The 27,232-nt window shown below is 32.5% G+C and overlaps 1 protein-coding gene across 3 annotated transcripts; it reads right to left on the bottom strand.

Moving 5' to 3' along the window:
- Window positions 1-1,265: 1,265 nt before the first annotated feature.
- On the bottom strand, window positions 1,266-27,110 carry Atg3 (autophagy related 3). Of its 3 annotated transcripts, none has more exons than XM_078044233.1 (12): window positions 27,089-27,110; window positions 23,880-23,921; window positions 19,812-19,861; window positions 17,019-17,089; window positions 15,709-15,816; window positions 12,223-12,272; window positions 9,269-9,350; window positions 5,039-5,073; window positions 4,641-4,796; window positions 3,395-3,522; window positions 2,844-2,912; window positions 1,266-1,538 (listed from the first exon to the last, which is right to left on the bottom strand). In XM_078044233.1, the coding sequence occupies exons 5-12, from the start codon at window positions 15,788-15,790 to the stop codon at window positions 1,457-1,459; spliced, it is 684 nt and encodes a 227-aa protein (XP_077900359.1). In that variant the 5' UTR covers window positions 15,791-15,816; window positions 17,019-17,089; window positions 19,812-19,861; window positions 23,880-23,921; window positions 27,089-27,110; the 3' UTR covers window positions 1,266-1,456. The 3 variants fall into 3 exon arrangements, with proteins under 3 accessions (XP_077900359.1, XP_005327647.1, XP_040126313.1); XM_005327590.4 differs by lacking the exon at window positions 27,089-27,110 and adding an exon at window positions 26,642-27,082; XM_040270379.2 differs by lacking the exons at window positions 17,019-17,089; window positions 27,089-27,110 and having other exon boundaries at window positions 23,880-23,927.
- Between the last annotated feature and the right edge of the window lie 122 nt (window positions 27,111-27,232).

The raw sequence follows: 27,232 nt of genomic DNA, 5'->3' as shown, positions 1-27,232 counted from the left end.
ACTCCACTCTTCACTTCATAAAAAATACATTTATGCCACTAATCTTTTGCATATGTACTGAGAATCCATATAAAAATTTCAATTGGGAAAAAAACCCTAAAAGTACAAAGGTTGGACCAAAAATATTTATGCTACCTCATGGTGACTGAGATAAATATGACTATTTTCCTGACCAAAATACAAAAGAATTGAGGGTCTCCATAATGATAAGTTAAGTATTGCTGGGCATGATAGTGCATGCCTATAATTTCAGCAGCTCAGTAGGCTAAGGCAGGAAGATCACAAGTTCAAAGTAAGCCTCAGCAACTTGGTGAAGCCCTGAGCAACTTAGTGAGGCCATAAGCAATTAAGTGAATTCCTATCTGAAAAGAAAAAAGAAAAAGAGTTGGGGATGTTGCTCAGCGGATCAGTGCTCGTGAGTTCAATCCCCAGTATAAAAGAAAAAAAAAGAAAGAAAGAAGTCTTAAAACCATGACAAAAATACTAAAAATTTGATAATATCTGTCTGTAATAGAGGTAATTAAAGATATTAAAAAAATAAAATATTCTGGTAAAATCAGTTTGGAAGATTAATTTAAATTATTAAAGCAGGCTACCTTGCTGGCTACATAAGCAAGCAGGATATTTGAAGTACAACAGAGGATGACATCTGCTTTTATATCTTCATGTGTACCAACCAAAAATACCACATTACCTCCACTCTATCAGAACTTTTCTTATGGAGCTTTCCTTACGTAATATTAGAATTGAACAACAATTGGAAAAGAAAGGAAAATAAAGAGGCATTAAAGGTGAGGAGAATATTCTTGAAAGATAAGGAAAAAAAAAGTTTCTTGAGGGGAAAAATTAGAACTCCAGGACGACAACGCAAGGATATAAAGAGAATGTAAAAAAAGGAAGTGTGAAACAGCCTGGGCTCTACTCTTGGGCTTTAAGTGTTGTTCTGAACTTCTATAATCAGGAAACAAGATGTGTAATTGTACTAAGTGTATTTTCTGGCATATAGTAAGTGCTTTACAAATACTATTAGCAGATAGATGATTGCTGAGAAGGAAAAAAAAAAGGAACAATAATGAAGAATAGAAGGAAAGACAGTCCAGCAGGCAATATTTTTTAGTAATAGCTTTGACATTATTATAGCTTTAACTTTCTAATAAATATGAACCCAAAATACTGCCATGATTCTAAATTACACACATCTTCACTTAAAGAGCTGTTATTGAGGGGAAATCCTCTGACCTTTTGATAAGAACTGAGAAAAACTGTCTCTTTACACACATTTTTATTAAACAAGTAAGGCTGGTAGTGGAACATTTTTTTATTTAATGCATAAACATATAAGTCCCTTTATTAGAGAAATTATACATATTGGTGAATATGGTCAATGGTCACACCTATGTGTTAATTATTTAAAAATCAGAACCAATAATTAGGAATAGATTCTATGTTCTCTTCATTACATTGTGAAGTGTCTTGTGTAGTCATATTCTATTGTTGGAATGACAGCTTGTACAAATTTCAAAAAAATTAGAAGATACCTGAAGGCCTTTAGCTAAGGAAAATAAGACTTGTAAATGGTTTATGTTTTAAACCCATATTGTAATTATCCATTTTATTAAGCAATAGTTCCTTAGAAAAAAATGACAAAATCTTTTTCAGTTTCATTAAAGATAATTAATCACAGAACTTTAAGAATGCCTGACTACCTATTCCAATATTTGAATTTAAACTTCTTAATGCATAGAAGTTCACATAGGTCCCTTTGATATAAAAATAAGGACAAAACCCATGTTTAAATAAGTATAAAATTTATTCATTTTCTTTATCCCTTTATAGCTTATAAATTTGCTAGAACTTCTATATTGATCTATATTTAATGAAATCTTGCAATTTTTTTAAACAAATGTTCTATTACACTAGAAAACACTGTGAGTTAAGGTTTATTGGAGAAATAATGACTCTGTAATGAATTACACAGAGTATTACAAGTTGCTACCTAGCCTCCAATATAGAGATGAATGAGAAAATTATATGTAACAAGAAAGTTCTTGGTTTATTTCAATGTCAGATATGCCCCAAGTTTCTCTGAGGGACTTAAGCTTTATTATCAACGTTTAAAGTTATCTGCACTTCATGATACTCATGACCCCTCAGTCTACATCTAACACTGAGTGCTCTGAACTAACCACTTAAACAGCAACCCAAAAACAAACTAATTCAAGATATATGGCATCTAAATTGTTGAATCTGAATATTTCTATGACTATAGATACACGTATCTCAGAATCTAACAATGTATTGGGAAACTGACTTTCATTTAAAGCTCTTGGCAACTCCAGAGAACCACAGTAAAATACTAGATAGATAATTTTCACTGGAGAAAAAGAAAATAGTATTTTTTAAAATACCTAAAGCACTTCTTGTACTTTAATTTTTAATTAACCAAATTGTTTTAAAGTTGAATTCTTTACTTCAGGGAGACTTCAAATTGATACAACCTAACTTTACTCTTACATGATGGGAAAGCATATTTTTGGTAACATGTTAAATTGGAAATATATTTAAAGAAAAGATATTTATGTTATTCTAAATTAGCAGGTTACCTGTGTAACAAGGCAAAGCTAACCAATGCACAGGGACATGTTCTACCCAACGAAAATGGTGTATCACAATATAACATACCCTAAATAAATCAGACTCCCATTAGGACTTTCAGACATGAGAAGCCAAAAAAAGTTATAAGTACTAAGTCATAAAGGTTTTTGTCACTACATTTCCCAAAAATGAAAAAAAAAAATCCTACAACCCATTTTTCCATCAATCGCATGCACAGGAAAGGATACATATGAACACCAAGCTCTCCCCCTCCTTCTGCAACAGTTTCAATGATTTTCTTCATCACTTCAGCATGCCTGAAAGCAAAAGCAAATCTTATTAGTGTAGATGAAATAGATGAAAACAGGAAAAACACACATCCATTTGTAAAGAAACCTGTTGTTGGTGAATTTTTTAACATGTAATAGTCATAAAATATTCCCCCCTTTAATCTTCACTAGAGTGTTGGGTTCAATTTTATACTACACATTCATAGAAAGATGCATTGTCAATAATGCAAATCATAATGATAAGTAATTTTGAGTTCATAACAGATCTTCCAAGCTACAAAGAGGAAGATCACAAAGATCTCTTCTATACGGAAATACTTTAACAGAACAAAAAAGTTCTTAATGTATTAAACAAGAGGTTTTCTTCCTTTCTTTCACATATTTAAGTGCAAGAATATTTCTAAAGAATCTAAAAAGTTTATTTACTTATGAATTTTTCTTTTTCTATATTTATAGGTTCCCAAATAATAATCCTATGAAATATACATACACTCTCTATATATACAGACCTGCATGGGTGAACAGAACACATGGGAGGTGGTGGGAGATGAGGGTGATTTTCAATGGTCACTGTTTTCTTCACATGATCTTGACTGATGTCTTCATACATGTGCTCAACTGTTAAAGGCTGCCGTTGCTGAAATCGTAAAAAATGCTTTGAAAGTACTCTTTAAAAGCTTTCATATCTTTAATATACTTATTCTTCCATCTAACTTTAACTACAATTTAGAATTGCAGATTATTTAGAATTGGGGTAAAGTTTACAACATTTAGATCAAGGCAGGGAGCAGAAAAGGAGCCTATATATCCAGGCTATCCAATATCAGTCACCACCTAATGCCGAAAAGATTCCACAAAAAGGCAAGTATGGAGGCTGGGGTTGTGGCTTAGCAGTAGAGCACTCGCCTAGCATGTGCAAGGCCCTGGGTCTGGGTTCAATCCTCAGCACCACATAAAAATAAAATAAAGATATTATATCCAACTACAAGTAAAAAAAAAAAATATATATATATATATGTATTTTTAAAAAAGGCAAGAATGTGGCTGCCAAAACATTTTAAAATTCAATTCATTTCTCAGGGCTATTGTTTTATTTTCTTGTTTCTTATTTACAGTCATAGGAATAATAGGTTAAACAAGGTGAGCCAGGCATGGTGGTGCACACCTGTAATCCCAGTGACTTAGGAGGCTGAGGACAGAGGATGGCAAATTTGAAGCCAATCTCAGCAACATAAGAGACCCTGTCTCAAAAAAATAAAGGAAGACTGACTGGGGATGCAGTTCAGTGGTAAAGAGACCCTGGGTTCAATCCCCAATACCAAAAAAGCAACAACAAAAAGTTAATTTTACTTTAATTACTCTTTCATTTAATTCCATTAAGCACATGAATTTAAATGGTCTTAAGGACAAATTCATGTGACATGATCAGTTTGCAAATACTTAAACATCCAACAGATGTAATCCCAAACAAAAGTTAAGAAAATATACCCAGTTGAATTTCCCTCACATTTTGAAGAGATAAGCTTAGAGGCAAAGGAATATGCTTATAACAGATCATTTGTGTTTAATTAGCATTAGTGTCACATTGAATAATTCAGTTTATTCAAAATAAAAAACAAGTTCAACATCAACCATAAAACTGTAAAATAAATGATTTCTAAAATTTAAAAGATCATATAACCAAGTACTTAACTAAGGAATTAAACCCAACAACTTAAAATATTTATACTGAAATACATTTTTCTTTATTTTTACCTCATCATAGCCAAACAACCATAATCGTGGTGTCTGGTAATATTTATCGTAAGTGATGTACAGGTCATAAGTTCTGGTTTGCAAAATAGCATCTTCACCTCCAGCATCAGTTTTAGCTTTACAAGCTTCTACTATTTTCCTTGTGTCTAGGGTAGCCTGGCACATAATAGAGAAAAATTGACAGCCATTATATTAGTATGAATGTGACATTCTAGAAAAATCTATTTTTTCCATTCTATATCATTTTTTCCTTAAAAGTAAATGAACTTAAAATTCATGGATAAAATTTCGTGTTATAAATATTTAAAAATTTCTTTGAAAGAGAAATATGTCATTAACAATACTATTAATCCTCAAGTATATTCTTTAAAAATTAACTGAGAAAACAATTTACAAACCTCATCTGTTTCCAATAATCCACTCTCTTCGTATTCTGTTATAAAAATAAAAGATGAATCAAGTTCAAGATTCATTAAATTTTGTTTATACATATTATATATTAAATATTACTTCAGAGTATCACTCAAAAACTGGGGTTTGCTTGTTTTTAACTGAAGATAATGAAGCAATATAAATGAGTTAATTCTGTATTTCCAAACCAGCAGATACCTTGCATGACAAAAGCTCAGAAAAAGTCAGCATATTTAAGGCCTGGTCTGTGCTGAAGTTTATTAGAAATGTCAACCGGCATAATAATACTAAAGGGTTCTTGGTGACTCCTTGGTAAAGGCCATTGTATACAGCAACCCCTTCCCTCATATCTGAAGGTGATATGCTTCAAGAATCTCAGTGGATGCCTGAAACTAGATAGTATTAAACTCTATAATTTGATACCTCCTCTGTCTCAAAGCAGGTATCCCGCATGTGGCTTTAACTTTTGCAGTCTGAGGAGCATCAGCCTAACTAAGAGGAACTTTTTGTTTTTCACAATTTCACAGAGAGATTCTTACTCCAGGTCTTTGCAACCTCAGTATAAGATTTTTTTTTCTTTCAATTACTGTCAAGAACCTCCACTTTTTCACTTAGAGAACACATTCAAGAGCTTTGTAATGTTTTGAACAACTAATAATAAAAAAATTTTAAAAAACCAAATATTTGTGCCCTTAATCAAATTATGATATGTGCATGTGTAAATATGGCATAATGAATCCAATTATTATGTATAATTATAAGGCACTAATAAATGTATTTAAAAAAAAAAAGAGAACACATTCTACAACTTGTCTTTGATATCTGAATTGCCACCATTGCTACTTTTGTGTTTTGGGATCATTTTTTAGTAAAATAAGGGTCACCTGAGCACAAGTAAGGTGATACTGCAACAGTTGATCTGATAAATGAGATGGCTACTAAGTGATTAAAGGGCAAGAAACATGGATACATTAAACAAATGGATAATTCTTGTCAAGGATGGAACACAGTGGGACGGCATGAGATTTCATCACATTACTAAGAATGGCATGCAATTTAAAACTTATGACTTCTATTTCTGGAATTTTCCAATAATATTTTCAGACTGCAGCTAACCTTGGATAACTGAAACAACAAGAAAGCAAAATGACAGATAAGGGGGGATGACTATAACTACATAAAATATGCTCATTATATTATCAGTGATTTCCACTTTTCTACATTCAATAGTAATGTTGAATGTTGAACTCTTAGGAATATCTGACATGATTTATTCTCTCCTTGGAATACTTTCTTTCCTTGGTTCTTAAGATATAATATTTTCTTGGCTTTCTTCACACCTCACTGGCTGCTCTTTTAATACGTTCTTCACATATCACAAATGATATTTGAGGCTGCAATTAGAAATTCTGGATACAAATACAATGGTAGGGCAGTAACTAACAGTTCAATTCTTAGATCTTGTCTCTTCTCTACCCACATTTACTCCAGTGATGAATTTATTAGTTTTGATGGCTTCAAATACTGATGAATCCCACATGTACTTCTTTAAACATGGATATATAACTGTTTATGATTCTACTGAATGATTAATGGGCACCCTAAGTATCACAAGTCTAAAACTGACACTCCCTCTCCAAAGTTAATCATTCTGAATCCCCACCCCTGCCAGCCACCCTCAGTCAATGGAATCTTTCCAGACACTCAAGTCAAAGACCATGGAGTCATACTTGACTACTCTGCCTTTTATATCCTACGCTCAATCTAGTAGCAAATCCCATTGGCCCTACCCTCAAAATATGTCCAGAATTCTATTGTTTCTTATCACTACCAATATTATAACTGTAGTCCAAAACATTATTATTTATTGCCAAGATTATCAAAATACATCCTAATTGTTGTCTCTTTTCCCCTTCAACATGTTCTCATTGTAGTTACAGTGATTCTGTTAAAATATTAAATTGTTAGAAAAATGGCTGCTTGTCTTAGTCTTAGTTAGGACCTTGCATAATCTGGGCCTGTTTATCTCCCTGAGTCCACTCTTTACTACTCTTCTCTCTCTGGACAGAGAAAACTCCTTACAATATTATATGAAATATTGTAAGTCACACATATTATCACCTCAGGGCTTTTGCACTCTTTCCCAGATAACCAAATAGATTGTTTACTCACTTCCTACCACATTTTACTCAAATGGCATACTCTCAATAGGGTTTTCCTTGAACAATTTACTTAAAAAAGTTGCCCCCCCAAAAAAGTATGCCCTTTCCTCATTTTCTCCTTATCACTGATATAAATCTAACACATTATGTATTTTATCTATTTTCATATCCCCCGATTAGAATCTTTCCAGACACTCAAGTGTTATAAGTTTAAAGAGATCATGTCTATTGTTTTTCTGCAGCACCAAGAACCATCCCTAACACACAGATACTATACTGCTCAATAAACATTTGTCGACTAAATGAGTAAAAATTACTTTTTGTATTCATACCATCAATATTGTTTATGAACAAAATTCCACATTAGTAGTTCTTTAACTCTATCTAAGGAAAATGTAATAAACAATACTATAAGGCTGTCAAATATTTAAGGGAGTCCCATAGCTTGTACTTTAAAAACAGTGGTTTCCTCTCTACCACCACAACCCCATCCCAGACTGGACAGAAACTGAACCCAGAAAAAGTAATTGTGCAAGGAAAGGGTAAATTCAGTTTTTATCAGCTGTTGAGACATCCAACTGGAAATAAAAACAACCAAACAGTTTGAAGTTGTGAGATCTAGGTTGAAGGTTTAAATATGGGAGTTCAGAGCATAGAAATTTTATATGAAGTTTCTGTGACCAAACTCATGAATTTCAGGGACAATAGTTTGGTGTGGAAATAAGGAACAGAATTGCACGAAAATTTAGGAACAAATACCCAGCTAGATTTTTATGAATACTTGAAAGCAATTTGGGAAAAAAACCTGAAAAGTACTTATAGTTCAGTAAAAACTACTTGCCTTTATGGTGTTTCAACTCTGACACCATCTTCTATTTTTACATGTTACAATATACAACTAACTAAATTTTATGTATTTTGGGGATGTAGCTGCCTTATAGACTTCAATGCCTGCCTCCCCCGCTTTTTCATATTCTTCCTTTTTCTAACTTTTAATGCATCTCTTGTAACAATGATTCTCTAATGCAATGATTCTTAACTGGTAACCCCAAGAGGACATTTCAGAATTTTAAGGAACTGTGAGGGCATTGTGTGTGGCCAAAAAGGCTTCAGTAAGAATTCCTATTTTGCCAGGCCTGGTGGCACACACCTGGAGTCTCAATTCTCAGGTGGCTGAGGCAGGAGGATCCTTTGAGCCCAGGAGTTCAAGACAAACCCAGGCAACATAGCAAGATCCCTTACTCAGAAAAAAAAAAAAATCACTATCTTAATGTTTTAATTAAAAGATGCTATTAAAAAAGGAGAAATAGAATGGGTGTGGTGGAGCATGCTTGTAATTCTAGCAGCTCAGGAGGCTGCAGCAGGAGGACTGCCAAGTTCAAAGCCAGCCTCAGCAACTTAGTGAAGATCTAAACAACTCAGTGAGACCCTTTCTCAAAATAAAAAAATACAAAATGAGATGGAGATGTGACTCAGTGCTTAGTCACCTATAGGTTCAATCCCTAGTACCAAAACAACAACAACAACAACAAAGGAGAAACAAAATACAAAGTTGCTCTGAACCAATTTTAAAAAACTAGTATTTTGCAGCTACATCCAGCATTAAAGATTTATGACCTGACATTTATTCCAGCAGAAATAATGCTGTCAAGACTATGTAAGAGTCTAAGATCAAAGGAAGTTTTATATTGATGAAATTTAAACAAAATATTCCCTGGCTGCTAAATGTCAAAACTTAAAATTCAAAGGGATAGAATTTTTTTTTAAAGTCACATATTTTTCACATTAAATTTCAAGGAAGAATGTGGGCTATCTCAAGGGAGAGATGTCTTTGAGGGTAGAGTATAAAAAAATACATATTTAAGAGAAAATGCCAGCCATCTGGAGAGTGAGAAGCTTCTGGAGTAAAACAGGAACTCACATTCAAGTGAAAATGTGGGCCATCTCCAGAAGGAGAGACACAGCTTAGAGTATAAAATTTTTAATCCACAGAAATTATAAATATTGTAGAATCAGTATTTTAGTATGATTAAAGCAAATCTAGAGCACAAATACCTTCCATGTCTGCAGCTTCTCCTTCATCTTCCTCTTCTTCCTCTTCACAAAGCACTGAGCAATCTTGGAGTTTTATACTGTCCTTTGAAATTAATTACATTTGTTTTTTTGTTTGTTTATTTATTTATTTATTTTGCAGTGCTGAGGATCAAACCAAGAGCCTTAACCATTCTAGGCAAGTGTTCTACCACTGAGTTACACCCCTATTCAAAGTTAATTTTATTTAAAGTTACCTAAATAAGTTCATTAGTTCAAACATTGAACAATCATACTAGCACAGTGGTAACTAACCACTGTGAAAATAAGAAAGATAAAGCAGTTCTTATCCTCAAGAAATTCAAACACCAGGGGTGGAGATGACAATCCATAAGTCAATCATGGAAAGTAATGTGCTAAGTGTTGTGACTGAATAATATTCAAAGGTATTTTGGGAACACCAAGAGTCAAATAAGATATTATTTTAAAAACGGCTGACAGTTGAACTCCCAATAAAATATTTTTTTTAGTTAACCAATTATTAGTATGAGAAAATCACTTAAAAATTTTGTTAAATTGTATAACGAAGAAAAATTTGTAAATCACAACACATTTATAAAATATTTTATAAATTAAACACTTTTATATTCTAGCTGAGTATGGTGGCATAGCCCCCAGCAACTGGGGAGGATGAGGCAGGAGGATTTTTTAAGTTCAAGACTAGCCTCAGCAATTTAGTGAGGTCCTAAGCAACTTAGCAAGACCCTGCTAAATGAAAAATAAAACAGGCTAGAGATGTGGCTCAGTGATTAAACACCTATGGGCTCAATTCCTAGCACCAAAACAAAAATACAAGAAACCCCACTATTTCTCATTTGTTAATAAATCCAAAATTGCTGAATTAATCCAAAATTATCAAACTTCAGTTATTGTAACACATAAAATTTCCACTGAATATTTTAACTGTAATGTCTCTTATGAAAGAATAATGCTAACCAGTGGTATGCATAATATACACAAAACTAATATTCTAAAAATATGAAATTTATAAAAGTAAGTGAATAGACATCTAGTTTCATTTAGGCTACATTTTACTTAGAAGAGTTTTATTCACCTCTAGAAATTTAAATCAAATGCACCCTAATTATACTCAAAATGTAAATAAAAGTAAATAGATTGTACTATGTCTGGATAATTATTAAATGAGCTAATATCTAACAAACTGATTATTAAGAAAAATTTTAATCATGCTGGTAATAGTCATATTTGATATAGAAGAACAAAGTTAAAAAAAAATCAAGAACCAAGGTTATTCTTAGGGCTTAGAGGAGTAGTTCAGTGAAGAAGCATGAGCTCAGCATATGTGAGGCCCTAGGTTCAATCTTCAGGGCCAATTATCTAAATAAAAAACAAAATTAATACTTCGGTCTAAATGTCAAATATTCTTAGGACTGTTATTTTTAAAATAATATAAATTCTATATAGTATTAATTAAAAAATGATATGAAAGATATATCCCAGTTTTCAATTACAAGCATTCATTCTTTAGCATAATGATGTTCAGTGGGATGCCAAGCATCACAATAACCATTATTTATTAAAAATTCTTGAATTACCATAAACCTATCAAAAAAAAAAAAAAACTGTCCACATTGCTCTGCCACTTATTTAAATTTGAAGCATACATACTAACAGAGCAAATAAAGTCATCTGAAGCAGCAAAACCATTTGTGTGATTGCTCCTCAAGCAAACTTTTCCAAAAGTAAAAATTCAAAAGGATGAATTCTCAGGTCAATGAATCAAACCTTAATTCCTAGTATAAAACTGAAAAACAGAAGTTATTTTACTTTCTTATACTTCTGTTAAGCTGCAATTAAAAATTTCCAAAGATGAAATGACAAAAATACAAAGAATGTCTTAAATTAGTAACTGTTTTAGGGAATGTTCCTAAGAACAATAGGGACACAATTATTCCATCCAAACAGTCTATCTTCCAAGAGACTTGGTGATTAAAAGAAATAACTAAGAAAAGATCAAAGTGAAGACATTTTGTATTTTTTATATAATTTTAAATGACTATACAAAAATCTGAAAACAATTTCAATGATTCCAAGAAATGGAAAGCCAATATAATATATGCAACTTGAATTAAATGAAAACTTACAAGCAGGATAATTCTACCCAATTATATATTTTATCCTCCCCCCAAATAAATCATATAATAAAAATTAACTAACAGCTTCTAGTCATTCAAAATATCATGATTTTTGGTGATGCTAAACTGAAGTATAAACTTAAATTTTCAAAAATGAAAGCCAAAAAAACCCCACATTGTCAGTAATTTAAGAAAACAGAGAATAATTACTTATGCAACATTTAGAGTACAAAGATACCATTAGCATCTAGTACTGAATATACTTAAAAACAAAATCACTTCAACTACCTTAAGTCTTTCCAATTAATGAAAAATAGTAGTAGTAGTAGTATGTAATAGTAGTAACAGTCTTAAAAATGTTTTTTTTTGCATTTTTTCTTTTTTTTTTTTTAATTAATGGTAGCAATTGTACCCAGGGCCTGGCACATGATGAGTAAGGGCTCTACCACTGAGTTACAACCCAAAGCCCCAGAATGGTTTTTAAGGCATACAGCAAGAAAAATAAGGAAGGCTTGTATTGTGGCTCAGTGGCAGAGCTTTTTCCTAGTATGCATGAGGTCAGGCCTTGGGTTTGATCCCCTGCACTGCAAAAATAAAAAAAGAAACAGAAAGAAAGAAAAGTAAGGGAAGTATAAATAAGCAGTAGTATTCTAGTATATGCTGATGCAGAAAAATGAGAGGGGGGGAAATAGTTGGAATTTAAATGAGTTTGATAATGGTAAGTGTGGATAAGAAAGATGAATGATTTCAACATAGATATATAGATATAGACATATGCAAATAACTAGGTCACTGATTTTAGAAATATTAACAAACCAGTACCTTGTTTTCCAATGTAATCTCCTTAACTGCTTCAGTTATTCCTGCAATACCTGTTTACAATTCAGCAGAAAGAGTAACTAAAATTAAACAGTAAACATCACATTTATTTGAATAAAGCAACATAAAAACACTTAAAATTATCTAAATTCTCATAACTGATCTGAAGTAAAGAGGTAAATACAAATATAATCCCAAAGATGCTGTCTCAAACTAAAAATATAAACTAATTTAATGTTCTCCATGACTTATCCTTCTCATCCTTTATTTACTATTCCTCACTTAGTTTATCACAATACATTCTAAGAAAGTGAAACTATTAAGAGATTACAGTACTCACATTTACATTTTGATTAAACCTGTATCCAAATTTTCTCAACTAGGTATGGCTATATTAATATGCTATTTACTTCAAATATTTTAAATATGCTATTTGGTTCAGAAACTTAGAATATTTGATAATACCATTTTACATTTACATATGGCTTACTGCTTTGCCAAGTGTTTACACATTCTATTTAAACACTAGCTTCTAAAACAATAATAATAATAATTTCTCCTTATGCAGAAATGAAGTCACTGGAGAGGCAAAATGCCCTGCTTGAGTCTCACAGTTATAAAGAAGCTGGGCATAAAATACATATGAGTTGACATTTGGTTCAATGATTCTCCATTGCACCTCACAAAGCAAATTCCTCAGAACTTCCTTTGTCTCAATGGAAGTATTAAGCAGGTGGCAATATATCTAGTCAGCTAAATAATATTTCTAGTTCAAAATACCTGTCAACATTCTTAATCAGACTGTTTAACAAGGATAGACAATTAATTAAGACAAGAGTAGTTAAAGATACTACAGGGAAAAAATATCTTAAATACAATATATGCTTAGCTCCTAATAAGCATATTCATCCTCTAAAACTTTAATACATCTGTTTAATATCTATTTGTTCACTTTCACAAATAGAAGATGTCATTTAGCCAATCCCTAAGAAACAAATGCCTAATGTCTTCTCTGATATAAAGGAGGTGACTCAAAACAGAGTAGGAAGGAAGAGCATGAAAAGAATATTACCACGAAACAAGGAAAAGAGGTGAGAGGGAATGAGAGGAAAAAGGGGAATTGCACAGAAGATGAAAGGAGACCCTCATGGGTTCACAAAATACATATAGGATAGTGTGAGGGGGAAAGGAAGAAAAAAAAAAGAGAGATAAGTGTCACAGCAGAATGGGTAGAGAGAGGTGATGGGAGGGGAAGGTAGGGAAGGGGGGGGGATAGGGAGGGCAGCAGAATACAACTGACACTAGGATTGCTGTATGTATACACATGGATGTATAACCAATGTGATCCTGCAATCTGTACACATGGAAAAATGAGAATTCATACCCTATTTGAATCAAATGTATGATATGTCAAGATCATTGTATTGTCTTGAGCAACTAATAAAAAAAATTTAGATATTATGTCCAACTACAACTAAAAAAAAAATGCGTGTAACAGTTGAAGTTTGAAAGGTAAAACAACAGCTCTCATCATAGTAGTTATTGGATGGGCACCAGTTAGAGATCCATAAATGGTATTTACCTTAAATATTCATAGTATTATATAGAATCCTTCTTATACTCTATATCTTAAATGATATGTAAAACCCAAATCTTAACATATCAAATTGACATTACAAAATGATCCACTGAATATGCTAAAGTTTTACATCTCATAAATAATTAGAATTTACATTAACGGAAATAAAATACTGTGCTATCTTTCACATGCAAAAATGACACTGCCTGTTCTCTATCACTCCAGCACTATTTTTTACTTGTCTAATTTCTAAAGATTTTTGTTACTCCAATCATACTGACACCAACTTATCTCTGAGACAAATGATATTGTAAATACATCCCTGGAGTTTGCAATAATGAATATGAAATAGAATACAACTAAAAAATAGAGTAACCCATTATGTTGACTTCAGAAACAGTGCTTTATAACCAACTGTTCTAGTCAGTCAATAGGCAATTTAATTACAATGGACTGACTACATCTTCCAGTCATGGGAAAATTAAAGTAAAACAATTAGAAGATTTTGTAAAGATCAGGAAAAAAAGAAGTCTAATAGCATTAATTGGTGGGGGAAAAAAGAGGACCATTTAAAAAATTATTATAAAAAGCTGCTGAGGGCTGGGGTTGTGACCTAGCGGTAGAGTGCTTGTCTAGCATGGGTTCGACCTCAGCACCACATAAAAATAAAGATATTGTGTCCACCTATAACTAAAAAGTAAATATTAAAAAAACGCTGCTGAATAGGTTATTTCCTCTAAGCTTTCACATAACATCACTCAACTCATTAAGCAGCAAACAAGTTTCAGTTTGAGAAGTTCAAGTCCTGGATTTGTGCCTATATTTTCATAAGAAAACAGATGGCAGTTTTCTTCATTTAGAGTAGAGGAGAAATTGACCTCTAAGGTGGTACTTTTACTTGTACAGAGACTTAGTCTATTGTCTATTGCAATAAATCACAATTAAGAGCAACAATTTGCTAATCATGAAAGATGTAGCAATGTCTGGAGGTATTTTGGGTTGTAACTAGGGGATGCTACTGGCATCTAGTAGGCAGAGGACAAAGATACTATTAAACATTCTATAATGCACAAGAAAGGCTACAACAAAAAATTATCCAGGTCTAAATGTCAATTGTGTCAATAGTGTTGAGATTGAGAAACATAGCTGTAGGATATACCTATTTGTCTCTAGGATTCAGGGAGAGAAAACTTGGTTTTAGATCATGCACTTAAACTTAGAACATTTTCTTTATTAAAACTAAGTAATAAGTGGTAGCTTCGGCAGCACATAATAATATGTATTTTTTAAAGATACATAAACACAGCAGCAAAATAGAAATTTTTATAATTTGTTAAAATAAAGTTTATTCAGTGTTTCAAATAACACGCAAACATACACTTAAAAATCCCTGTAATTCAATTAACAAATACTTATTGAACAACTTCTATGTTAGACACTAAGATAGATACTGAGGATTCAACAATGAATCCCTCGTGAAGCTCACAATACTTAAATTTCTTCAAGATGCTAGTTCTCTGCATGTAAGTAATAAATCAGTAAGAGTATAGAAGAGTTCCTGTCATAAAGAAGCTCATAATCCAATAATGCAACAACATGTAAATAAGAGGTTTTCTATAGCAAAGTTTTAGTATTTTTGAATGGTTTTATTTTTTCCTATAACTTAGAAATAACAAAAATAACTTGGATATTTCAAATTGCAACTGAAACAGCAGGGACTAAAGAAATTTAATATACTCCAATGATTCTTTTTTTTTTTAAAACTCTTTTCCCCCATAATATATCCTCCTACTTCTTTCAGGTAAAAGTCTACTGGGACAATACCTCTTTTTCTTATGAAAACTGTTACAATGAAGGATTTTGAAAAGTTTAATAAAATTTAAATATATGTCATTCTATTCTCTTTTTACCTGTGTTGTGATATGTATCTACCCATCCCCCATCACCATCATCTTCTTCAATGATAGCTTCCAATTCATCTGAATATTCCATCTGTTTGCACCGCTTGTAGCATGGCACTATAAAAAAAAGGGAAACACAGTTACTAGTACACAATCCATTAATCACAAATCTGTTAAAAAGAAGAAAATGCTTATTCCATTATATTTATTTATGCTATAAAATTATTAAGTGAATATATTTCACTTCAAATGAAAGTGGTTAAGAATTACATTCAGCCCATAGACATATAACTACTTATTTGACCACATTCATCTTTCCCTGAATGACTTTGTCAGAAGACAAGTAGAAAGGCTCTAGTGGGAGTGTTCTACATATTTCTTTACCATAATGGTCTGTAAAGAACTGTAGGCTGAAGTTAGATGGCACTGTTCAATTTCAGGCTAATCCAACAATAACCTTGAAGTAATGGCTTTACTCTCAGAACATGGCAGTACCACATGTCAGAATTCATTTTTAAGTTCTAGTTATTCTAATGGATAAAACAGTTTAAAGTTAAACAAACTGCTAAATTTTACCCCCTTATACAATATTGGTGAGCAGTTTTTCACAAAGCAAATGTGTCAATTAATAAGTATTTTTACTCATAAGCCTTAAAATTGAACAATTATAAGGTAAGAACATGATGTAGGGTAAACAAATTGCTATGAATATCCTGATTTACTTAATCAGAATATAAATAATAAATTCTAAAAGTAAATATAATGAAGGGAATAAAAAATACTGGTTTTTTACATATTATTTTTCCTTTCCCATATGGGATAAGTTAGAATGAAAATCAATATATTATTATGTGATTATTTAATGACTATCATAAATTTTTAGTGCTATTTTAACTTCATAAATAAGATATCTGCTTCAAAACATTTTTTTTTTTTTTTGCCTATAGGCAATCCTTCAATAGCACATGGAAGATAAAATATTTAGCTTTGAACTTTTAAACGTCAAAGGTAGGCAGTATCAGTTAAATATCCAATTAGGAGAAATCCAACTTTTCTTAGGACCCTCTTCCTCCATATCTTGACAACCAAATTTTTTTCTTTTTTGGCAAAAATAAATAACAAAAAGGAAGAGGAGACAAAAATCAACTAAGAAAAATTACTCCAAGAATAGAAAATTTAGAGCTTCATAAAATTTCCTCATTTCTGTCTGAAAAGCTTTTAGACCAGTTTTAGGAATAAATTAGAAATCTGGTAAGTGTCAACTGTTGTTTTTAATATAACTGTGCAAAGTTTACCAATGTATACAACATAATTCTTACCATTTTTGGTTACCAAAAATTGTTTGCCTGTTGGTAGGTATGCCTTCACTTTCAATTCTTCCCCTGTAGCCCTTTAAAAATAGTGAAAAGCACCAAAATACAAAATATATTTTATCAAATATGGAACAGAAGATATAAAAGTAAATCTCAAAACTATAGAATCCACACTACTATGGGAATTGTTTTAGGATTGATTGGGGAAAAATGTCTTTAACTGATTGTGTCAGGACAGAGAAAAGCATAACAATAATATAAATGAAATATACTAAGAGATGCAGACAGACTTCAGAGAATTTGGATTAAATATTTGACAAAAACTGTAAGATAATAGAACTATCAAGCAACCATTATATCTCGCCTCTAAGCAAAAAGAAAATGCTGCTCTCACGGAGCTGTATTTCATTGAATAATCTTTCACATTATCAATCCAAATTGTAGTTCATCTTGAGAATCAAGAAAAGACAGACAGACAGACAGAAGGAAAGAAAGGAAGAAAGAAAGAAAAAAGCTGCATGTCATTACATAACAAAGTAGGTGGTTGGCAAGATCCCTGTTCCTACCACTGTATTAAAATTGGAACTAAGAAAAGATGGCTTTGAATCACAAGATGATAATATTGAGAATAATAATGCTTTAAAAAGTTTCTTTTATTGGATGTTAGAACTCAAACATACACTATTATTAATTAATTTTCATAATTCTAAGACATAGCTAATGTTAAGACGTAGCTAATATGCCATTTTATAGGCAGGTAAACTAAAGCTTAAAGGGGTCAGGTTGCCCACAGTCACAAAACCAGAAGGTGTAAAGAAAGAGGATCAAGCCAAGCAACTCCAGGATTCCTACTCTTAAATTACTTTTTCTGTGGGTCAGAACCAATTGTAACTTTTTTTTTTTTTTTTAGCTATTCTGACATTTCTCATCAAGAATTTGTGGGCTATCTACTAGGCTTAGCCAGAATCGAGATGGCACATGTTTTCTTCACAAATTTAAGAACACAAACTTGGGAGTTTGACTGCCTTTTTAAGCTTCTGCAGAAATTTCGAGCCATAGTCTGCAGCATAAGATAAAACCAGGAAATATGCCCTAATACATTTAACATCTCTTCTTTCAACTAATCTCAGTTGTCAAATTCAACAATATGATGACAATGCCTAAGGTTATGAAGGAAAAAGTTAAAAAAAGTTCATGATAGCACTTGAGCACATGACAAGTACTGATATAGAAATAATCTGTTTCTATCAATGATTTAAGATCATTCTTTTGGCCCCAGCAATTCAGTCAGAAGCATGGACACTGGGTGGAATATAATTGTGTTCTAAGTTACAAAAAAATTATTTCAACAATCATAATTCATAAACTAGAACTCTATTAACCCCTATTCATAAAATAGATCTACTACTAGAAGATCTTGTCCTTATATACAAACCCCTATCACAATGCTACCAATCAGATAGCTAAACTTAGACAATTAAAGTTTACAATAAAGAAATTTCAATATAGAAAATGAATGTCATATCTTCACAAAAGAAACATTAATATTTTATATCTATTTGTATTGAAATATATTAAATTATAGACCAGAACCTACTTTTCACAAAAAGCTTAGAATATAAGGGGAAAAAACCCCATAACTTTCTTGAATCAAAGTACATAAAAGAACTTCTATGATATGAATTTAATTTTCTTAAATATGGAACAGAGATACAAGGATAAAAGAAAAAGACATAAAAATAGATATAGCTGATGATATTTTGGCTTTTCTTGGTACATAAAAAAACAATGCCCTAAAATATAAAAACTAGGAAAAAGCAACAACCAGTGTTTCAGGTACATGGTAAATATAAAGGAGAATAAAACTAGGTTACAGTACTGAAACTATTTAAGTTCTTTAGAAATTAAGAAAAAACATTGTCAATTAAAACCTTGTTAATTCTAGAACCACTGCCCCCAACCAAATCTATCTTTCAGCTACAAATTAAAAAAAAAAAATTACTAAGAAGAAAAAAATCACAATAAATTGAAACAGCTACATTCACACAAGATGATTAATTCCAAACAATTCTAAACTGAATAAATACATCTGCTAGTATTGGGATCTCTTTTTCTATAAACTGTAACCATTAATTAGTACTTGAAAGTAATGAAATTTCAGTTGCTTTAAAACTTTGTTATTTTTCAGAATATTTCAAAGGATATGTTGTATTTAATTACTTTATTAATTATGAGTTAATAAAGAAAATAAAAGCTTTAAGTCTATCATAAGTAGATTTATAGTCAAGATCTTAATTAGTATCATGAACCTTTTTTAACTTTGACAATTTGTAAAGAGGGTACTTACTTTTCAACCTTAATAAAAATGTTCATACTTTATGTTTTTTTTAAAAAAAGGATACCAAATATTTGTATTTGTTGTCATAAAAAATGTTCAATAAACATTGGTTAAATTGAATAAAGAAACAAATTAAATTTATTAAACACCTGAACATTATTTTTTTAAAGAACCACAAAATTAGACACAGACACTACAAAGGAAATACTAGTAAAGAAGGTAAACAGGTAAATCTCCAATATGTCCATCTTTTGTGTTAATGGAGCAAAATAAAAAGGTACAACACCATTTTCTTCCTTCATTTTACTTTGACTATCACTGGGGTATTATTTGAAAAAAATCTACAGGAAGTAGGTTAAGCTTGTTATTCTAATTTCCATACATTAACCTATTTTGCAAACTGCCATAATTCTGAAGTCATTCTTTTTCTAGTTTTCTATTTTTCACTTAAGATTACTTACCATTGCCATGTTGGACAGTGGTGTACTAAGTGATCTCCAGCTGCCACAAACTTGATTTGGAAGGAATATGAAAGAGGGAAAAAGAAAAATGGAACATCACTAAATGTGGGGTTGCAAAATACCAGACTGATCACTCTGGATACCTATCAATCAATTAAGGTGTAAAAAGCACCAAACCTGCTCTATCAGCTCCAACACTTATTTTTGACTATTATTACTGTACTTTGTTATTTATATGCGGTGCTTAGAGTTTAACTCAGTGCCTCACACATGCCAGGCAAGCACTCTACCACTGAGCCATAATCCCAGCCCTGATTATTAACATTGATTAATAAAATATAGAGATTCTTGGTAATGACTGAAAAACTCAGTGTAAACCTTTGAAAAAATAACTAAATAGGTACAGGTATCAGATGTAATAGTACTCTTACATCACAGTGTATGCTTCTTTTACTTATATAATTAATATTTCTGTATATGCAAATATATAGGTATATATGGGTGTATATGTACATATTTATTTATTTATTGTAGTACTAAGGATTCAATCAGTGGTACTCTATGTGGCTTTTTTTTTTTTTTAAATAACCTTAATTTCTTTGTTCTTGTTCCTTTCCTTTTCTCTGTTTTTTCTTTTTCAATGCTAGGGATTGAACCCAGGGCTTTGTATGTATGCTAGGTAAGCATTCTTATCACTGAACTACACCCCTAGCATTCTCTTTATGATATTTTTTAAAACCTAAGTAAGGACCAATTTTGAAAACTTCATCATACTCTTTAAGAAATCATTAATAACAAAAATGTAGTGCCAAACAATGAGGGAAAAGTTAAAAATTATTGAACTTACACTGAAAACACATAAAAAAAACTAAGAAATGAAATTCTAATCCTTAGGCTTTATGGCAGGTTGAACACTATGTGCATTTTATTTCCTTCAGAAAAAAAAAAGACTAAGAATAACTGAAACTTTTGAAAATTTCCAGTTCATATGGACTTAAGGTGATTTTACTAAAGGACAGTAATCCACTTATTTTTTAGCAGAAAACGGAAGAAGCATAACTACAGTGTCCAAACTCAAGCAATATATGCACATACTTTCCCAACTGCTTCTATTTCACAACAGCTCTAATTTAAAAAATTGCATTGTTTATGGGTTTATTAAACAGCCAAAAAAATCACAATATATTTAGTCTTCTAATGCTTCCCCGGGAAAGTATATCTATATAAAATACTGTTTTGAGAGTAAAACTCCTATCAAGTGAAAATTTTGAGAATAACCTATTTTAAGATGACATATCATCAAGATATATCAATTATATTCCCATAGGAAATTTCTAAGTGTTTATTTTCTTTCATTTCATATAATCTTTTTATTATTTAAACTAGTTAAGTAAAGACAAAAACCAAAATGAAAACAATAGTTTTGTTCTTAAGTCAAGCATTTTGGGGTCACTGGAACAAATGCTACTTTAGTTCTGTGGTTATCAGCAGCAAAAGAAAGAATTTACCCCTTTTATCCACAGTATTCTTTTGTACGGTTTCTGTTACCCATAGTGCAATGTAGTCTGAAAATAGTAAATGGAAAATTCCAGAAATAAATAATTCATACATTTTTTAAAAGTAATAATTTAACAAAATGGAAGTTAAATTAAGTAATTAAAAATAAAAATTCTTTAATTATATTGCCTTGAAGTCACAAGACTAATTTTATTCCTGGGTCACTCTACTGGTATCCATTAATTAAAAAAAAAAAATCAAACACTAGAAAGTAAAGAAAACTATTTTGAAGAACACAGAATTATACCAATAACCAGCACATGTGTACAGTTACTCTCATTAGCAATGACCATTATTACTTGCTTTGCATTTTCAAATGAAATAACGTGTAAAATAATGTCAAATTTCAAATTATCAACCGTTTGCTTGTACTTTTCTCTTTCTGATTAAATATTTTCTATTTGTCAATAGATAATAAAGAATAACTTCAACATGATAGAACCAATATTTACATTTTGGTGAGCAATTTTATTCCTCAACCTACCCTTTATTAATAGAATTCTAATTAATCAAGTTATTACACACAACATTATTTTTCTTCCCAGACAATATCATGTTAGACACTGGTTGTCCTTCTTTTTAAACACAAATACTTTTACAACCTCTCAATGAAAACAAAAAGATAGTTGGAGACTGACAGTAAGAAGCCCAGAAACAGGAAAAACAAATGAATTTTATATATAGTATTTACTCAAAGCAAATACTGTCTTCCCATTTTCCTTCTCCAGTGTCATTTTAAACTAACTCAAATCCTGTAATTGTGCTCTATCCCAACCCAACATTACGTGGATAGTACCCAAGTTGGGTAGTTTTGTCTTGATTATTTTTTAAGAAAAAAATAACTAACTTTTTTCATGGTATCAAGTATAACAGCTACTCATTTTAGGATGAATTCCTATCTTAAGCTTAATTCTATTCAACAACCATAGATTGCATCTCTAATATCCACTAATAATTAGTCATCTTCATGTAGTCAAGATAAAGCCTGAGAGGGCTGGAGATGTGGCTCAGCGGTAGCGCGCTCGCCTGGCATGCGTGCGGCCCGGGTTCGATCCTCAGCACCACATACCAACAAAGATGTTGTGTCCGCCAAGAATTAAAAAATAAATATTAAAAATTCTCTCTCTCTCTCCTCTCACTCTCTCTTTAAAAAAAAAAAAAAAAAAAAAAAGATAAAGCCTGAGAGTACAAGAACAACAAATGCTCATCTCTGCTCTTGATTTCAGATACTTAAAGAGCCATGTCTACATTATAAGTCTGGTTGGCAAAAAAATGTTAGCCTTTTGATCATAACTTTTGTTTGTTTTTGTTTGTTTGTTTGTTTTGGGGGGGGGTATTCAAGGTATTAATCTCATGAAACCTAAGGTAGAATAAATTCTTCAGAGAATGTCTAGCTCAAGCTCTTCCTCTTACAGATGAGGAAACATGAGGCCTGGACTTAGATAGCTTAATCGATGTGACAAAATAAATAGAAATTGGAGAAATGGGTCTAGAAAGTAGGTCTTCTAGGCTTTTTTTTTTTTCATTCTACCATGTGTCTTCATTAAAATTAAAGGCAGTTTTAGATAAAAGATCAGTTTAAGAAACCATTCTTAAATCTCAGAGGGATTTGGGACTGGGAAGATGCCATCATAATGAAAACTGATAGATCAGTTAATTCTTTGGCCTGAGGACCTGGAATGCACAGCTGCAACAGTGGTCCCATCATGTAATATGACTTATTTCAAAACATTTCTTTTAAAATAATGAATACAGATTGCCAATGAACAGTGTTTCCAGTGAGTTCAAGATCAAACTTAAATAAATCCCTTGCCTTTTACTTAAAAAACAAAATAAATCTGATACAAAGCTGGAACCAAAAAGGGCTTTTAGCTCAGTATATACTTAACTTTTCTAAGGATAAAATACATAATGAAAGAGAACTCTTGTCATACAGATTTGGTCAATAAGCGAAATGATTCTTCAAAACATAATTCTATGTTTAAAGTTCAATAAAATACAACTGACCTATCACATAGCTGTTAGTTCCAGTTCCAAGCAGTTTCAACATTACTTGTTTAGTAGAAAAGGTAAACTAAATGAGCGCCCAGTAGGTAACAATATATTTATTCTGAATATTAAGAGAAAATTTTAGCAATGAGTAAAGTTTCCAGACAGAAAACTATAAAAATTCACATTTGGTATAGACAGAGCCTGTAACAGCAACCCTACGAGCCCACTGCAAAGCTCAATACAATAATAAATATGAATAAAGGATGTGACCATAGGAATCTTTCGCATTCCCTCAAACACCTTCATTTCTATATAAAGAGGAACTACAGAGAAATAAGAGAAGTTGCAAACTGAGAAGGAAGTTACATCTTCTCTTCTATAGGAAGCAGAAATTCCCATAAATCACCAAAATCTAACTGTAGTGAAATCAAAAAGTTCAAGATGTTCTCTCACAAAGCAAAAACTCCAGTTTAATACAATTTTAGAAAATAAAGATTTTAAAATATCTCAAACACTTACCTCTTCTGGGGTGATTACACCTGTTTCCTTAAATTTTGATTCCTAAAGAAAGCAAAAACAATAATATAATAATATCTTTCAATTTCAATTACAAAATGTTTCAGGGCAATGAATTCTTCTATGCAATAGAGTACATTCAAAAAATTATACACTGTGCATACCGTGTATGTCATACCACAAAGATATATAAAAGCCTAATGTAGAAAACTTAAATGAAAATAACAATAAAACAATTTGATCACAGTTCTAAGAAAAAACATTCAAAGGTTTAAATAAGCATGAAGCTTTACAATGATTCTGTGCAATGAACAAATATCTTTATTTAACAGCACCATAAAAATGACTCAAAGATGTTTAAGAATCTTAACAAATCTTATTTAAACTGAGTAATATTAGAAATCAAATGAAGGAATCATTTAATATTTTCCATTACTCTCATCTCCACCAAGATATTAAAACAATATTCTTTCCTCTAAGTAAGGTATGGTATTTATTAAATTTTTCTAAATTTTAAGCTATAAGTAAGATTTTGTGGTAGCCTACAAAAAATGAAAAGATTCATTTATAAACATTACTCATTCAACAAATATTTACCAACTACTTTGTGCCAGGCAATGGTATGTATGTATGAATAAAATAGACCAAACTCATCTTTGCTCTCAAAAACTATTTTAATTCTAGTTGAGGAAAAAAAAGTCAAATGATAATGAATAGCATACTATTAAAAAAAATGAAGCAGAGAGGAATCTGCCAGGTGGTAGGGAGACAGCCATGAAAAATTGAAATAAGGGTTGAGAATATAGCTCAGTTGGTAGAGTGCTTGTCTTGCATACATAAGACCCTGGGTTCAATATCCAGCACCACCAAAACAAACAAAAATATTGAAATAAGAGAATAAAGATAAGTAACTTAAACACTTATGTCAATAAACAAACCATAAAGCCCTCTGGAGGGAGAGCATTTCAAGTTGAGAGAAGAGCAAATGCAAAAGCTTAGAAGCAGGACTGTGTTTGATAGAGTGCTAAAGAGGTCAAGTTGGCTTAAAGCAAAAGTGTTCATGAGACAGAGTAGTACTTGAGATTGCAATTTCTACCGATTAAGTACAGCCTTGAAAATCATTATCAGGACTTAAGTTTTTACTGTATGTATGTTCCTTAAACAAAACATGATTTTTTTCTTAAGTTTAGCAGAATTCATTATTTCTTTCTTAGGAATTTTTCCTTTTTTCTCCTTCCTTCATTTAGCAGGAAACTTTAAGGATTCTCTCTGTAAACCAAGAGCAAAGGAGTGACAGGAGAGGGTCATAATTCTGCTTTCCTTTATAGTAAAAATATATACCTTACATACTAACAGGTTAACACTTCTTTCCAGTTGAGAAACAAGTAAAATGATTCTTCAAAACAATATATGTCATAAATTCAATAAAATACAGACTATTAAATAACTTTTATATTTAAGAGATCTTTGATTCATCTCTTATTGAAACTAAAAAGTTGTACAAACGTGGATTGTTAAAATGCTGTACACCTAGGTAAACATGCTATTCTGAAAAGGTATAACATAAGATGAAGTAGAAACATTTGATTCAATGTCAAAATTATTTTTGAATTTTAAATAGTTGACTGAAAAAGCTTAATTAACTAAAATGACTTTCACAGTAAACAAACAAAATGAAAGCAAGAGTTAGGATCCCATTTAACTGTACCTGACTTTTTTCTTACTTGGCCCAACAAGGTCTCATTTCAAAAGGAGTCTTGGAAGTGAATTATGTTAAAAACAAAAACATACAGACCTAACATTTCTCTATGTCCAAGAAAGGAAGTAAAACTGCCAACCATTTCTCTTATTATATCACAATATTTTATCCCCACACTAAGATTAGTAAAATTCGAATCAAAAGTTAATAAAAGAACAAAATGAAAGAAAAGTAAGAGAGCACTTGCCAGTCATTTAGTGTCACGATGCACTTTTCAGAAAAAGTTCAAAAATAGATGCCCCAGAATAAGAGAAACTTGACTGCAGTTCTAGAAATTTATCTCTGAGAATACGAAACAATTCAGTCACTGCTGTAACAGCTAATGCATTACAATTTTTACTTTGTAAGTGCTGTATTTTGCCAATATACTAAAAATTATATATTCAAGCGAGTCAAGCTGCTCTTTATTATCACTGAAAGTCCAAGATTAAAAACCAGTTACTGATATTTTTAAAACTTGGGAAAGCATAGTTCTGCTCTTTAGTTCAAGTACAATGTTAATGTTACCAATTTCACTTCGTTCTCTAAACTCTAAAGGAATAGGAACCTCAGTCACTATTTACGTATTTCATACTTATAAAAAATCTTTCTCTGAAACTTGAGGGTGGGGGAGTGTCATGTCATTTTGCTACCAAGACTTATTTCATTCTACCAAAATAAGCAAAATCCTTGGTTAAATGTTTTAAACTTCCGATGTTAGGATTTAACATTGTTAAATCGTCCTAGCTGCCGACCACCTTCCAACCCTACAAACCAGACGCAGAGTTGTGAAGGGTGGAGACCCGAGCACACACACAGAGCGTCGCTCCAAGTTTATCAGTGAAGAGCCAGAGAGCCCTACCGAACCATAAGGGGAGACCAGGGACGGGGGCTCCCCCTTCTGTGCGTCCCACCCTTACACCTTCCTACACTGTTCCTCGTCAGATAACAGGGGTCTCCTCTGGCGCCCGGTCCTTGCAGAGCTGAGCGTGAGCCTGACAGCCCCCGGCAAGCCCGCCCGGCTTACCTTGAGGACCGGGGTCAGGTACTCAGCCACTTCCAGTGCCTTTCCCTTCACCGTGTTAATCACATTCTGCATCCTGGGGCCGGAACAGCGGCCGGCCCCGCGATGGGATGGGGAGGGCAGCCGGGATAGGGGCCGGGAAGTCAAAAGATGTCCCCAATGCCGCCGACTCGCATAGGCACACAGACGGCAGCACCCGAAGGGACGGGACAAGACGGGACGGGTAGCGATGGGATGGACGGGGGGAGGGGCGACGAGCGCCGCACGAGAGGGCAGGGCGCGCGCTCCTCACGCCCCAGGCAGCACGCGGCCGGCCGGGCCCAGCTGTCACCAGGCTGCGAGCGACCAAAGTAGGGCCGATCGGAGAGCTACAGGGAGAGGCAAATGTACACGCAGCCCTAGCCCTCCCGGGAGCTGTCTTTCCCCCCGCCCCCCTTGCCTCATTCGCACCCCTTCCGACTTCCCCTTCCTCTCACTCTCGCAGTAGCTCCGCCGCCACCTGGGCCTCACGTGACACCAGACTCCCCCGTCACGTGACACCAGAAAGGCCGAGTGGGGCGGGATCGCGCCTCTTCTCCCCTCCCGCCGGAAGCC

Source organism: Ictidomys tridecemlineatus, chromosome 3, assembly GCF_052094955.1.
Source record: "Ictidomys tridecemlineatus isolate mIctTri1 chromosome 3, mIctTri1.hap1, whole genome shotgun sequence".
Taxonomy (NCBI): Eukaryota; Metazoa; Chordata; class Mammalia; order Rodentia; family Sciuridae; genus Ictidomys; species Ictidomys tridecemlineatus.
The sequence above is the reverse complement of the archived record's forward strand: the minus strand, read 5'-3'. Positions and strand labels throughout refer to the sequence as shown.

Coding starts and splice junctions, on each gene's coding strand:
- Atg3 (XM_005327590.4), bottom strand. CDS start 26,713: ATGCAGAATGTGATTAACACGGTGAAGGGAAAGGCACTGGAAGTGGCT. Junction 17,090..19,811: donor CACTGTCCAACATGGCAATG/GTAAGTAATCTT, acceptor CTATTTTTAAAG/GGCTACAGGGGAAGAATTGA. Junction 3,523..4,640: donor GGTTGTTTGGCTATGATGAG/GTAAAAATAAAG, acceptor TTACGATTTCAG/CAACGGCAGCCTTTAACAGT.